Here is a 15,749-nt window from a genome sequence, read left to right as displayed (position 1 = left end):
TGCTTCAAACGCATTTTCTCAGGATTCTAAGAACATTACTGTCATATTGAGTAAAAAGACAATTTATGTGTTTGAAAACCTTACAAAAGCACATTTCTGGTAAAACTCACACAGATACGTTAATACAGCCATTACTAGACATATTACATATTTGGTTGAGGAGTTATGCTTGAAACTATTATTGCTTCAAAAGCATTTTCTCAGGATTCTAAGAACATTACTGTCATATTGAGTAAAACATTTTTGTGTTTGAAACCCTTACAAAAGCCCATGTTTCTAGTAAAAGTCACAAACATACATTAATACAGGCATAACTACACATATTGCATGTTTGGTTTAAGAGTTATGCTTGAAACTATTTTGTATTGCTTCAAACACATTTTTTCAGAATTCTAAGAACATTACTGAGTAAAACAACTATTTTTTTGTTTGAAAACCCTACAAAAGCACATGTTTCTAGTAAAACTCCCAACAATACATTAATACAGGCATTACTAGACATATTACATATTTGGTTGAGGAGTTATGCTTGAAACTATTATTGCTTCAAAAGCATTTTCTCAGGATTCTAAGAACATTACTGTCATATTGAGTAAAAAAACTATTTATGTGTTTGAAAACCTTACAAAAGCACATGTTTCGAGTAAAACTCACAAAGCTACATTAATACAGGCAATATTAGACAAATTGCATGTTTAATTAAGGAGTTATGCCCGAAACTATTATTTATTGCTTCAAACTCATTGTCTTAGGATTCTAAGAACATTACTGTCACATTGAGTAAAACATTTTTGTGTTTGAAAACCTTACAAAAGCCCATGTTTCTAGTAAAACTCACAAATATAAATTAATACAGGCATAACTAGACATATTGCATGTTTGGTTTAGGAGTTATGCTTGAAATAATTTGTTATTGCTTCAAATGCATTTTTTCTTATTGATACAAAAAATTGTGTTGAAAACCTTACAAAAGCACGTTTCTAGTAAGCAGTAATATGGCTGATCAAAAAAAAGTGCTGTTGTAATGCAATGATGCTAGCGCTGTGAGTGAAGTGAAGTGAATTATATTTATATAGCGCTTTTCTCTAGTGACTCAAAGCACTTTACATTGTGAAACCCATTATCTAAGTTACATTTAAAGCAGTGTGGGTGGCACTGGGAGCAGGTAGGTAAAGTGTCTTGCCCAAGGACACAACGGCAGAAACTAGGATGGCAAACGCGGGATCGAACCTGGAACCCTCAAGTTGCTGGCACGGCCACACTACCAACCGAGCTATACCGCCCCAGTGAGCATTTGCTAATATGCGAACACGTTTACGAGTGTCTATGTTAGTATTATTAACTTACAACAGCATTCTTTTTGTATAGATCTAGTTCCAAACATTTTTCAGTAAATTCACCAAGACGTCACCGTGGTTCTATTGAGTCCATTTCGCTGAATTGGCAGCAAGCTTCCGCCGTTAGTGGGTCCATGACAAAGACCTCTGTTTTATTTAATCGGCCATTTTACTGCCGTGTTGCAGGGCCCGTTTGGAAACAATTAAGGTATGTAAATAAACATTTATAAAAAAATTATGTGTAAATACCTCATTTCAAAACGTATATATCTGTGGCTTATAGTCCAGTGCGGCTTATATATTGAAAAATATTTCTTTCCCTAAATTCTAGTAATCCGGTAAATACGGTATTCACTGTTACAGTTGTGCGAGGCAGTTGAGTGATTGTTCGTACGAACGCAAGTATCTCAGATATGCGTGTCACCGTTCAAACCTGGGAGTAGTACGCAGCAGGGTTCTGGTAAAAAGGCACGCCGGCGTCAGCCATCATGCGGGTTGCGGCTAGAATGTCGCTTGTGTACAGCGCGATGTGCTGGATCCCTGCGGCCCCATGCTCCTCCAGGAACGTGTCCACCTGGTTCCTCCCTGAAAGAACCGGACAATATTGACTTATTAAGATGTACTAACAAACAGACATCGTTTACCTTCTCTATTTGGACCATTTATTTACCCTTTTTAAATACTATTTGCTTACCCTGATCAGGGAGTGATTCAGCAATAACAAACTTGCAGTCAGGCTGGTGTTTGCGCTGAGAAGGAAGGACGATCCCCGTTTCGCTGGATTTCAAGAGTTCCATGGCGGCCAGTCGGAGTCCCTTCCCATTCTGGTTGACGACCAAACCCCCATCCACGTCGTCCTCGCTGCAAAGAGGCAGACGGCGAGACATGAACGATAGGTGTGGAACCATTGTCTTTATATATTCCTAAGATTCTCTACATCAGTCTGTGCTTGGCAAGATTCCTGCCGCCCTAGTGGTTCCCTGAAATTTAAAAAAAGATGAAGAACATTTATTTTTTGTTCTAATATATTTTCTATAGGACGACAAACATGACACAGACCTTACTAATTGTTAGAAATCCAACTGTTAATGTTATACATGCTTCACTGATGAGAGTATTTGGCCAGCACCGTTTTGTCCTACTAATTGAACTCATCGTAGTTTGTTTACATGTACATTTTTCTCCGGCGTTGCCACAGAAACGCGTGTTTTATGCTACTCCTTCATTGTCATTTTGTCCACCAAACATTTTATGCTGTGCGTGAATGCACAAAGGGGAGCTTTGTTGATTTTATTGATTTGCGGGAGTGCTAATCAGGCATATTTAGTCAATCCATGACTGCAAGCTAATCGGTGCTAACATGCTATAGAGGCTATTATGTTTTTATGCCTCGTTTGTAGATATATTTGAGCTCATTTAATTTCCTTTACTTATGTCCTCACTGTATGTAATGTAAGACATTTAAAGTCATAATGATAGTAGGCTAATATACTGTAGCTAATATAGAATTCCGCCCGAATGCAGCTGAGATAGGCTCCAGCGACCCCCCGTGACCCTGAAAGGGACAAGCGGTAGGAAATGAATGGATGGATGGACACTTTCACCATGTGTTGCCTTCATCATAAAACTTATACAAGACTTTTAAAGTAGATAGATAGATAGATAGATAGATCCAGCAGCAGTGTACAGAGTTGAGATCAATTTAAAAAGTAAAGTAAATAATGGGGGTATAAAGTAACATTGATAGTTGGCTAAAATAGCTAATATAGACACATCACAAGTTGCCTTCATTATAACGCTTATATTAGACTTTTAAAGTTCTTTTGATAGTAGGCTTGTATAGACACTTACAACATGTGTTGCCTTCATTATAACACTTATATAAGACTTTTAAAGTCATTTTGATAGTAGGCTATTATAGAGACTTACATCACAAGTTGCCTTCATTATAATAACACTTATATAAGACTTTTAAAGTCATTTTGATAGTAGGCTTGTATAGACACTTACATCATGTGTGGCCTTCATTATAACAATTATATATGATTTTTACCGTCATTTTGATAGTAGGCTAATATAGACACATCACGAGTTGCCTTCATTATAACACTTATATAAGACTTTTAAAGTATTTTTTAAAGTAGGCTTGTATAGACACTTACATCATGTGTTGCCTTCATCATAACACTTATATAAGACTTTTAAAGTCATTTAGCATTTAAGTCTCACCTTAAAACTCATTTGTATACTCTAGCCTTTAAATAGACTCCCTTTTTAGACCAGTTGATCTGCCGTTTCTTTTCTTTTTCTTCTATGTCCCACTCTCCCTTGTGGAGGGGGTCCGGTCCGATCCGGTGGCCATGTACTGCTTGCCTGTGTATCGGCTGGGGACATCTCTGCGCTGCTGATCCGCCTCCGCTTGGGATGGTTTCCTGCTGGCTCCGCTATGAACGGGACTCTCGCTGCTGTGTTGGATCCGCTTTGGACTGGACTCTCGCGACTGTGTTGGATCCATCGTGGATTGAACTTTCACAGTATCATGTTAGACCCGCTCGACATCCATTGCTTTCCTCCTCTCTAGGGTTCTCATAGTCATCATTGTCACCGACGTCCCACTGGGTGTGAGTTTTCCTTGCCCTTATGTGGGCCTACCGAGGATGTCGTAGTGGTTTGTGCAGCCCTTTGAGACACTAGTGATTTAGGGCTATATAAGTAAACATTGATTGATTGATTGATTGATTTTGATAGTAGGCTAATATAGACACTTAATCACGAGTTGCCTTCATTATAACACTTATATAAAACTTTTAAAGTCATTTTGATAGTAGGCTAATATAGACACTTACATCACGAGTTGCCTTCATTATAAGACTTATATAAGACTTTGAGACATTTTGATAGTAGGCTTGTATAGACACTTACATCACGAGTTGCCTTCATTGTAAGACTTATATAAGACTTTTAGAGACATGTTTAAAGTAGGCTTGTATAGACAGTTACATCATGTGTTGCCTTCATTAAAACACTTTTATAAGGCTTTTGATTTTTTGTGGCTCCAGACAGATTTTTATTATTTGTTTTTTTTTTTGGTCCAATATGGCTCTTTCAACATTTTAGGTTGACTCCTGCAATGGACCTATAAATTATATTAGGCGTTAAAATGTGTGTCTTACCTGTGAACGAAAAACCTCTGAAAGCCCAGAACGCGTTCATACCAGCTCAGGACCTGCTGGCTGGTCCCGATGGGGGCCACCATGGTGACGTGGTCCACATGCGTGACAGGACAAACGTCCCCGGCGGCGGCGCCCGGGTCTTCGTCCACAAGGTCGAAGCCGGGCAAAAAGCTCCCGTCGTACCGGGTCTTGTCGATTAACGTGTGGCAAACATTCCCCAAAATGGACTTGAGGACGGCGTACGTGACCTGGCCTCGCCGGTCGCGGACAGTAGTCGGCGGCACCAGGAAGCTGCAGCCCAGGCGCCGGAGAGCATCAAACGAGCCCTGAACGTCGTCCACCTCGAAGCAGACGTTGCACACCGTGTCCACCGGGTAGTGCGGGCGGAAGTCGTAGAGATATCCACCCGTCTGCTTCCGGGAGTGTGTGTCCACCACCACCGCCGCCTCTTCTCCAGTCAATGACAGAGCGGCGCGGTTATTTCTCCCCCTCTCGTTCACCACAAACACCGCCGAGCCGGTCCTGAACGCCAGCTGCCTGCTTCGGTCCGTCAGCCTGGTGGCGAATAAGTGGAACTTAAATTTGGACACAAAGTCGTCGGCTATTTTCTCCACGTCGGACACGTGGAGCGAGATGTGATGCAGCCTTCTCAGGCAGGCCGCCATGTTTGTTATGACATCCCTTAGAAGGATGACTCCTTATAAGGGATGACCCATCACTTCATTTAAATAAGATATATCAGTAATGCACTCAACTGTTTATCTGCATTTTGACAGAATAATAATAATTATATATATATACATATATATATATATATATATATGTATATATATATATATATATATATATATATATATATATATATATATATATATATATATGTATATATATATATATATATATATATATATATATATATATGTGTACTATATATAACTATATATATATTTATAATTATATATATATATATAATTGCATATATACATTTATATATAATATAATACTAATATATTATACTATATATATTTGTACATATATATGTGTATAATATATATATATGTATGTATATATACATATATATGTATATATGTATGTGTATGTATATATATGTATGTATATATATGTATGTATATATACATATATATGTATATATGTATATATATATGTATATGTATGTATATATATACATATACATATATATATATACATATATATATGTATATATATAAATATATATATATACATATATATATATATATTTATATATATATATTTATATGGACTTCAAGGTGGAAGAGGGGTTAGTGCGTCTGCCTCACAATACGAAGGTCCTGAGTATAGTCTGGGGTTCAATCCCGGGATCTTTCTGTGTGGAGTTTGCATGTCCTCCCCGTGAATGCGTGGGTTCCCTCCGGGTACTCCGGCTTCCTCCCACTTCCCAAGACATGCACCTGGGGATAGGTTGATTGGCAACACTAAATTGGCCCTAGTGTGTGAATGTGAGTGTGAATGTTGTCTGTCTATCTGTGTTGGCCCTGCGATGAGGTGGAGACTCGTCCAGGGTGTACACCGCCTTCCGTCCGATTGTATCTGAGATAGGCACCAGCGACCCCCGCGACCCCAAAAGGGAATAAGCGGTAGGAAATGGATGGATGGATAAATCAAAGGCCTACTGAAAGCCACTACTACCGACCACACAGTCTGATAGTTTATATATCAATGATGAAATATTAACATTGCAACACATGCCAATACGGCCGGTTTAGTTTACTAAATTGCAATTTTAAATTTCCCGCAAAGTATCCTGTTGAAAACGTCGGAATGATGACGCTTATGTTGACGCGTGCTTGTGACGTTATTAGTTGGAGCGGACATTTTAGCCCAGCACCACACACGGCTAAAAGTAGTCTGCTTTAATCGCATAATTACACAGTATTTTGGACATCTGTGTTGCTGAATCTTTTGCAATTTGTTCAATTAATAATGGAGACGTCAAAGAAGAATGCTGTTGGTGGAAAGCGGTGGATTGCAGCTGCCTTTAGCAACCAAAACACAGCCGGTGTTTCCTTGTTTGTTGTGAAGCTGCAATATGGAACAGAGCGGTCAAGCGAACATGTTTCCCTACCACATGTCAACCAGCAAGTTTTTGGATGAGAAAATTGTAATAATAAGTCGGCTCTTACCGGAGACTTGAGCGGAGTTTGCGTCCTCCTGCAGCAGCTGTGACTTTCTTGGCTCCTCCATATGGCTTCCCTCAGAGACACTGGTGGTCACCACCGCCCTCGGACTTTCAGGTGTGACTTTATAATCTCACTAAAACACTAGCAACGCAATAAGCAGATAAGGGATTTTCTAGAATTATCCTAGTAAATGTGTCTAATAACATCTGAATCGCTCCCACAGCCTTCGCCGTTTTTTTTCGAGTGCTTCACTCTAACTTTCCTCATCCACAAATCTTTCATCCTTGTTCAAATTAATGGGGAAATTGTCGCTTTCTCTGTCCGAATCGCTCTAGCTGCTGGTGGCTATGATTGTAAACTATGTGAAGATGTGAGGAGCTCTACAACCAGTGACGTCACGCGCACATCGTCTGCTACTTCCGGTACAGGCAAGGCTTTTTTATTAGCGACCAAAAGTTGCGAACTTTATCGTCGATGTTCTCTACTAAATCCTTTCAGCAAAAATATGGCAATATTGCAAACTTATCAAGTATGTCACATAGAATACTAAATAATAAATGGGCTGTACTTGTATAGCGCTTTTCTACCTTCAAGGTACTCAAAGCGCTTTGACACTACTTCCACATTTACCCATTCACACACACATTCACACACTGATGGAGGGAGCTGCCATGCAAGGCGCTAACCAGCACCCAAGGGTGAAGTGTCTTGCTCAGGACACAACGGACGTGACGAGGTTGGTACTAGGTGGGGATTGAACCGGGGACCCTTGGGTTGCGCACGGCCACTCTACCACTGCGCCACGCCGTCCTCTTAGGTGTATCAAAGGAGGGAGGATGGATACAAATATATAAAGTAACAATACCAAATATAGAACCAGTATATGGTTGATAGTACAGTAATTAGATCAATATTTTTATTATCAATTTTTTTTCATCTTTGTTTTTTGTTTTTTACTCATTCAATAAGTACCTGGACACCGAAGGTCTTTAAGGGCGATAAGCACAACATTTAAATCAGAGCCAGAGAGTATGAAATAATTCCATTCATCCATCATCTTACGCTTATCCGAGGTCGGGTCGCGGGGGCAGCAGCCTAAGCAGGGAAGCCCAGACTTTCCTCTCCCCAGCCACTTCGTCTAGGTCTTCCTGGGAGGATCCCGAGGCGTTCCCAGGCCAGCCGAGAGACATAGTCTTCCCAACGTGTCCTGGGTCTTCCCCGTGGCCTCCTACCGGTTGGACATGCCCAAAACATCTCCCTAGAGAGGCGTTCGGGTGGCATCCTGACCATCATCTGGCTCCTCTCGATATATTTTATATTTTATATATATTATTTATTTGATACAGTAACACCGCCATAGTGTGTTTGTGTCTCATTATTATTGTGATCAAAAATGTAATCTCCCAATGATCTTGCTACTTTCTAAGTATCAGTATCAGCATTGGTATGACCAGTACTGCCCGTGTAACTACTTTATATTGGATTGATACCAAATTTGCAGTATCGTCTAAAACTAATGTAAAGTATTAAAATATCAGAACAATAAAGGCGTAGTACATCTTAACAGAAGTGGAGATAGAACCACATTACAACAGGGGCGGCATAGCTCAGTTGGTAGAGCGGCCGTGCCAGCAACTTGAGGGGTTGCAGGTTCGATTCCCGCTTCCGCCATCCTAGTCACTGCCGTTGTGTCCTTGGGCAAGGCACTTTACCCACCTGCTCCCAGTGCCACCCACACTGGTTTAAATGTAACTTCGATATTGGGTTTCACTATGTAAATCGCTTTGAGTCACTAGAGAAAAGCGCTATATAAATATAATTCACAACAGAAAGTAACCAGTAAATTGCCTGTATGTATCTATGCAGATACATACATTTACATATATCAATCAATCAATCAATGTTCATTTATATAGCCCTAAATCACTAGGGTAGGTTGGTAGGTAAAGTTGCCAGGACGAGGACAAAAACAGAATGGTTTAAATAATGACTATGATGATGATTACTATCAATCAATCAATCAATCAATGTTTACTTATATAGCCCTAAATCACTAGTGTCTCAAAGGGCTGCACAAACCACTACGGCATCCTCGGTAGGCCCACATAAGGGCAAGGAAAACTCACACCCAGTGGGACGTCGGTGACAATGATGACTATGAGAACCTTGGAGAGGAGGAAAGCAATGGATGTCGAGCGGGTCTAACATGATACTGTGAAAGTTCAATCCATAATGGATCCAACACAGTCGCGAGAGTCCAGTCCAAAGCGGATTCAACACAGCAGCGAGAGTCCCGTTCATAGCGGAGCCAGCAAGAAACCATCCCAAGCGGAGGCGGATCAGCAGCGCAGAGATGTCCCCAGCCGATACACAGGCGAGCAGTACATGGCCACCGGATCGGACCGGACCCCCTCCACAAGGGAGAGTGGGACATAGAAGAAAAAGAAAAGAAACGGCAGATCAACTGGTCTAAAAAGGGAGTCTATTTAAAGGCTAGAGTATACAAATGAGTTTTAAGGTGAGACTTAAATGCTTCTACTGAGGTGGCATCTCGAACTGTTACCGGGAGGGCATTCCAGAGTACTGGAGCCCGAACGGAAACGCTCTATAGCCCGCAGACTTTTTTTGGGCTTTGGGAATCACTAATAAGCCGGAGTCCTTTGAACGCAGATTTCTTGCCGGGACATATGGTACAATACAATCGGCAAGATAGGATGGAGCTATATATATACAGTACAGGCCAAAAGAATGGACCTGCTATCCCCGTTTGAATAAAAAAAAATCTCATTTCAGTAGGCCTTTAACAAAACATAAATCAAATCTCGACTCTCCCACTCTCACTAAAGTCCCTGAGCCTGACGCGGTGCTCAAATTCCCCACGGCCTCGAACGCGCCGCAGTTGTCCCCTCTCATCCAATCACAACGAGCGCCGCTCCAGATGATTGGTGACGTCACTGGGGTGTGCGGGAGGGGGGGGGGAGAGGTGGGGGTGGGCAGCGTTTATTTTGGCTCTAGCTGAGCCTTTCGTCTCCGCGTCGCCGCCATTAAACAACACCGGAGCAATGTTCACCTCCGAGGGGTCGAGGCGCCCGTAGGCCCCGTCCGAGCGGGCTGCTTGTTCCGCGGGGGGTGATTCCGTGTGTCCGCTGTCGGTAAACATGTGAAAGAATAAAAGGCGACTTAATACGTCGAATTGACAGAGCAGGAGGAGGAAGACGAAGAGGAGGAGGAAGAAGGAGAGGACGAGAAGTGTTGTTGTGCTCGGACAACACCACTCGAAACGGTGAGAGTTTGACACCTTTTTTGTTTTTATTTAAATATGAAATAGTTTGTCGGGCGAGTTATGGCGATGCGCACCCATTTAATAGCCGAGGGTGCTAGCTCGCTAGCCAGCTAGCTAAGTAGCCAAATGTTGCATCGAAATAAACACGTCACGTGATTGGCTGTTTAGTAAGTACATTTTGTACAATTCGATGCTTTTTGAATTAAATTATAAGTCGAGCAGATATTTTAAGTATTTAATTTAATAATAAAAAAAATGTTAAAAGTATATATTGACATCAGAGTTGGTGCTAGGTATGTTCAAAATGGGGTCCCGGGGACCCCATCAAGTCATTAAAATGGGGTCCCAAAGTCAATTATTGGGGTCCCACTTTTTTTATGTAAGCGTTTTGAAAACAAGTGATGAATGTATGCATTATGCCAGGGGTCGGGAACCTTTTTGGCTGAGAGAGCCATAAAAAAATAATATTTAAATAGTATTTCCAAAGGCCTACTGTAATGAGATTTTCTTATTTAAACGGGGATAGCAGGTCCGTTCTATGTGTCATACAATACAAAGTTCCTGCAGTCCTGGGTTCAAATCCAGGCTCGGGATCTTTCTGCTTGGATTTTGCACGTTCTCCCCGTAAATGCGTGAGTTCCCTCTGGGTACTTTGGCCTCCTCCCACTTCCAAAGACATGCACCTGGGGATAGGTTGATTGGCAACACTAAATTGGCCCTAGTGTGTGAATGTGAGTGTGAATGTTGTCTGTCTATCTGTGTTGAGGCGATGAGGTGGCGACTTGTCCAGGGTGTACCCCACCTTCCGCCCGATTGTAGCTGAGCTAGGCGCCAGATGGATGGATACTTGGTCATTTTGTGATATTGCCGTATTTTTGATAAAAGGATTTAGTAGAGAACGTCGACGATAAATTTCGCAACTTTTGGTCGTTAATAAAAAAGCCTTGCCTTTACCGGAAGTAGCAGACGATGTGAGCGTGACGTCACGGGATGTAGGGCTCCTCACATTGTTTACAATCATAGCCAGCAAAAGGATTTAGTAGAGAACTTCGACAATAAAGTTCGCAACTTTAGGTCGCTAATAAAAAAGCCTTGCCTTTACCAGAAGTAGCAGACGATGTGCGCGTGACGTCACAGGTTTTAGGGCTCCTCACATCCTCACATTGTTTACAATCATAGCCAGCAGTAGCTAGAGCGATTCGGACCGAGAAAGCGACAATTTCCGCATTAATTTGAGCGAGGATGAAAGATTCGTGGATGAGGAAATTTAGAGTGAAGGACTAGGGAAAAAAAAAAAGGCGATCGCAGTGAGAGCGATTCAGATGTTATCAGACACATTTCCTAGGATAATTCTGGAAAATCCCTTATCTGCCCATTGTGTTGCTAGTGTTTTAGTGAGTTAAATGGTACCTTAGGGAACGGCGTGGCGCAGTGGAAAAGTGGCCGTGCGCAACCCAAGGGTCCCTGGTTCAATTCCCACCTAGTACCAACCTCGTCACGTCCGTTGTGTCCTGAGCAAGACACTTCACCCTTGCTCCTGATGGGTGCTGGTTGGCGCCTTGCATGGCAGCTCCCTCCATCAGTGTGTGAATGTGTGTGTGAATGGGTAAATGTGGAAGTAGTGTCAAAGCGCTTTGAGTACCTTGAAGGTAGAAAAGCGCTATACAAGTACAACCCATTTATCATTTATTTAAAGTCGGAGGGGTGTGGCCACGGGTGTTTTGACGCCAGAGTCTCTGCAGCTGCAGGAGGTCGCTGGCTCCGCTGATCTCCGGTAAGAGGCGACTTATTTCCACAATTTTCTCACCGAAAACCGCCGGTGGACATGTAGTCGGGATCCATGTTCGCTTGGCCCCTCTGATCCATAGTAAAGCTTCACCTCCGGGAATTTTAAACAAGGAAACACCGTGTGTTTGTGTGGCTAAAAGCTTCCCACCTCCATCTTTCTAATTTGACTTCTCCGTTATTAATTGAACAAATTGCAAAAGATTCAGCAACACAGATGTCCAAATTACTGTGTAACTGCGCGATGAAAAGAGATGACTTTTAGCCGTAAGTGGTGGTGGGCTAATATGTCCCCTCCAACCAATACCGTCACAATCACGCGTCATCATTCGGTGACGTTTTCAACAGGAAACTCCGAGGGAAATTTAAAATTGTAATTTAGTCAACTAAACCGGCTGTATTGGCATGTGTTGCAATGTTAAGATTTCCTAATTGATATATAAACTATCAGACTGTATGGTCGGTATTAGTGGGTTTCAGTAGGCCTTTAAAATGTCTTTCCGTGAGAGCCGTATAATATTTTTAAGTGTCAGCTTCAAACACTGATGACATCTATTAAAAAGACAAGAATCAAGGAATTAAACAGAGACTGGATTCAATTTAGCTCAATGAGGAAAAACGCGTGGGCCTGTACGCTTGTACAGTTTGGTCCCACGCTCTGACAAGAGAATTCTACGCCATCTTCTTCCGCTTATCCGAGGTCGGGTCGCGGGGGCAACAGCCTAAGCAGGGAAGCCCAGACCTCCTCCTCCCCAGCCACTTCGTCCAGCTCTTCCCGGGGGATCCCGAGGCGTTCCCAGACCAGCCGGGAGACATAGTCATCCCAACGTGTCCTGGGTCTTCCCCGTGGCCTCCTACCGGTTGGACGTGCCCTAAACACCTCCCTAGGGAGGCGTTCGGGTGGCATCCTGACCAGATGCCAGAACCACCTCATCTGGCTCCTCTCGATGTGGAGGAGCAGCGGCTTTACTTTGAGTTCCTCCCGATGGCAGAGCTTCTCACCCTATCTCTAAGAGAGAGACCCGCCACCCGGCGGAGGAAACTCTTTTCGGCCGCTTGTACCCGTGATCTTATCCTTTCGGTCATGAAGTGAAGTGAATTATATTTATATAGCGCTTTTCTCAAGTGACTCAAAGCGCTTTACATAGTGAAACCCAATATCTAAGTTACATTTAAACCAGTGTAGGTGGCACTGGGAGCAGGTGGGTATAGTGTCTTGCCCCTGGACACAACGGCAGTGACTGGGATGGCGGAAGCGGGAATCGAACCTGCAACCCTCAAGTTGCTGGCACGGCCACTCTACCAACCGAGCTATGCCGCCCCATGTTCATGACCCAAAGCTCATGACCATAGGTGAGGATGGGAACGTAGATCGACCGGTAAATTGAGAGCTTTTCCTTCCGGCTCAGCTCTTTATTCACCACAACGGATCGATACAGCGTCCGCATTACTGAAGACACCGCACCGATCTGCCTGTCGATGTCGCGATCCACTCTTCCCTCACTCGTGAACAAGACTCCGAGGTACTTTAACTCCTCCACTTGGGGCAGGGTCTCCTCCCCAACCCGGAGATGACACTCCACCCTTTTCCGGGCGAGAACCATGGACTCTGACTTGGAGGTGCTGATTCTCATCCCGGTCGCTTCACACTCGGCTGCGAACCGATCCAGTGAGAGCTGAAGATCCCGGTCAGATGAAGCCATCAGGAATTCTACGCCTCCTCTTTTATTTGGATTTTCCGTGATTACAACAACTAAATGCCTGCATCTCTTATTCTTTTTCATACCATTGTTATTCTGAAGGTAACCAATAATAAATAAAATACTTTTGACCATTAATGCGACTTCTTGAACAGGTGCGATAGAAACGGATGGATGGATTGAAATGCATGAGAATGTTTTACATTTTGAACGTTATTATTAACACTGTGATTAACAGCGGAATTATTAATTACTTATCGTGTTAAGCAACGTCAGCTAAGATTTATCTGAGAGCCAGATGCGGTCATCAAAAGAGCCAAATCTGGCTCGAGAGCCATAGGTTCACTACCCCTGCATTATGCTGTTATATCGCACATTCTATATTGTGTTTTGGAAAAAGGTTTTCATAAATTACCATGAATTGCTTAAACAAGTTGAAAAACTAGTTCGGGTGTTGCCATTTTGTGGTCAATTTTACGGAAAATGTACTGTACTGTGCAACATACTATTAAAAGTATCAATCAATCAAATGTTACTTATTCATTAAAGCTAAAGTACCACTGATAGGTGTGGTGAAACTACCCTCTGCATTTGACCTGTACCCTTGTTCCACCCCCTGGGAGGTGAGGGGAGCCGGGCTCGGGAATCATTTTTGGTGATTTAACCCCCAATTCGGTTCCCTTGATGCTTTTACCATGAATTGATTAACGTAGACCTTGACTTAAACAAGTTGAAAAACGTATTCGGGTGTTACCAATTAGTGGTTAATTGTGCGGAATATGTACTGTACTGCGCAATCTACTAATACAAGTATCAATCAATCAAACATTACTTAATTCATTAAAGTTAAAGTACCACTGATAGGTGTGGAGAACCTACCCTCTGCATTTGACACGTACCCTTGTTCCACCCCCTGGGAGGTGAGGGGAGCAGTGAGCAGCAGCGGTGGCCGCGCTCGGGAGTCATTTTGGTGATTTAACTCCCAATTCCAACCCTTGATGCTTTTACCATCAAGCAGGGAGGTTATGGGTCCCATTTTTATAGTCTTTGGTATGACTTGGGGTTTGAACTTACGACCTATCGATCTCAGGGCGGACACTCTAACCACAAGGACACTGAGCAGTTGGCTTTATTTAAAAAAATGATACGAAAGAAAACACATTTTAATGCATATGTGAATGTATTCAGTTCTAAACATTCATTCACTTTCTTCTTTCCTTCATGGATCTAAACTTTACCGCTGCCGGTATTTATTTCTATATTCGTATTTGATAAGTTGTAGATGTATTTATTTCAGGATAAAAGTGTATAACGTTTATTGCTTCGGTCATGAAATGATTATGGTGTGCCAGGGCATCTGTGATGAGGTGGCGACTTGTCCAGGGTGTACCCCGCCTTCCGCCCGATTGTAGCTGAGATAGGCGCCAGCACCCCCCGCGAGCCCAAAAGGGAATAAGCGGTAGAAAGTGGATGGATGGGGTGCCAGGGCATACATGCATTATTTATTTAACGCTTAAATCTCTACTTCTCTACATCTACTTCAGACCTATCCTTCAATTTTAACTTTTTATTATTTTTTATTTTTTTTATGGCAAACACACAATATTTGCAAAATCATCCACAAAAAATATTTTTTAAATTGGAATATTTAATGTAAAGTAATCTGAGCCTTGCATAGGTTAATAATTCATAAAAACATTGATTTTCATTCAACATTAAGTTTTGAGCAATGACAGTTTTTAAGAAAAAAACCCAGCTTTGTTTTACTTGTCAACATTGCAACTTTTTCTAAACTACATTACACCTGTAAGCTTTTTTATTCCACTTTTATGTTTTTGTTTTATTTAATAGTATTTGGCAACACTAAATTGGCCCTAGTGTGTGAGTGTGAATGTTGTCTGTCTATCTGTGTTGGCCCTGCGATGAGGTGGCGACTTGTCCAGGGTGTACCCCGCCTTCTGCCCGATTGTAGCTGAGATAGGCGCCAGCGCCCCCCGCGACCCCAAAAGGGAATAAGCGGTAGAAAATGGATGGCTGGATGGATTTTTAAAATGTGCCGTGGGCCTTCAAAACAATAGCTGCGGGCCGCATATGGCCTCCGGGTCACACTTTTGAAACCCTGCTATAGATAATAAAAATTAAAAAATCTATTATAATCTACCGTATTTTTCGGGCTATAAGTCGCAGTTTTTTTAATAGTTTGGCCAGGGATGCGACTTATGTGTGAAATTATTAACACATTACCGTAAAATATCAAATAATATTATTTAGCTCATTCACGTAAGCGACTA

At 42.2% G+C, this 15,749-nt stretch overlaps 2 protein-coding genes across 3 annotated transcripts in view; one reads left to right on the top strand and one right to left on the bottom strand.

Annotated features, from left to right (window-relative positions):
• The window catches only part of hpdl (4-hydroxyphenylpyruvate dioxygenase-like), a 19,361-nt gene extending 14,185 nt beyond the window's left edge, over positions 1-5,176 (bottom strand). For both annotated transcript variants that reach the window (XM_061907575.1, XM_061907576.1), the window contains exons 1-3: positions 4,511-5,176; positions 2,032-2,198; positions 1,771-1,922 (exon numbers count right to left, since the gene is read on the bottom strand). In XM_061907575.1, the coding sequence (XP_061763559.1) occupies positions 1,771-1,922; positions 2,032-2,198; positions 4,511-5,175 (984 nt within the window). In that variant the 5' untranslated portion in view covers position 5,176. The remainder of the gene's footprint in view (positions 1-1,770; positions 1,923-2,031; positions 2,199-4,510) is intronic.
• A 4,499-nt stretch (positions 5,177-9,675) lies between these two features.
• Positions 9,676-15,749, top strand: part of zranb1a (zinc finger, RAN-binding domain containing 1a) — a 44,900-nt gene continuing 38,826 nt past the window's right edge. Inside the window, exon 1 of the mRNA XM_061907574.1 lies at positions 9,676-9,973. The gene's annotated coding sequence lies outside the window, so the exon portion shown is untranslated. The remainder of the gene's footprint in view (positions 9,974-15,749) is intronic.

This window comes from Nerophis ophidion, linkage group LG08, assembly GCF_033978795.1.
Source record: "Nerophis ophidion isolate RoL-2023_Sa linkage group LG08, RoL_Noph_v1.0, whole genome shotgun sequence".
NCBI classification, from domain to species: Eukaryota; Metazoa; Chordata; class Actinopteri; order Syngnathiformes; family Syngnathidae; genus Nerophis; species Nerophis ophidion.
Note: the sequence above shows the minus strand (reverse complement) of the source record. Positions and strands in the feature narration are given on the sequence as shown.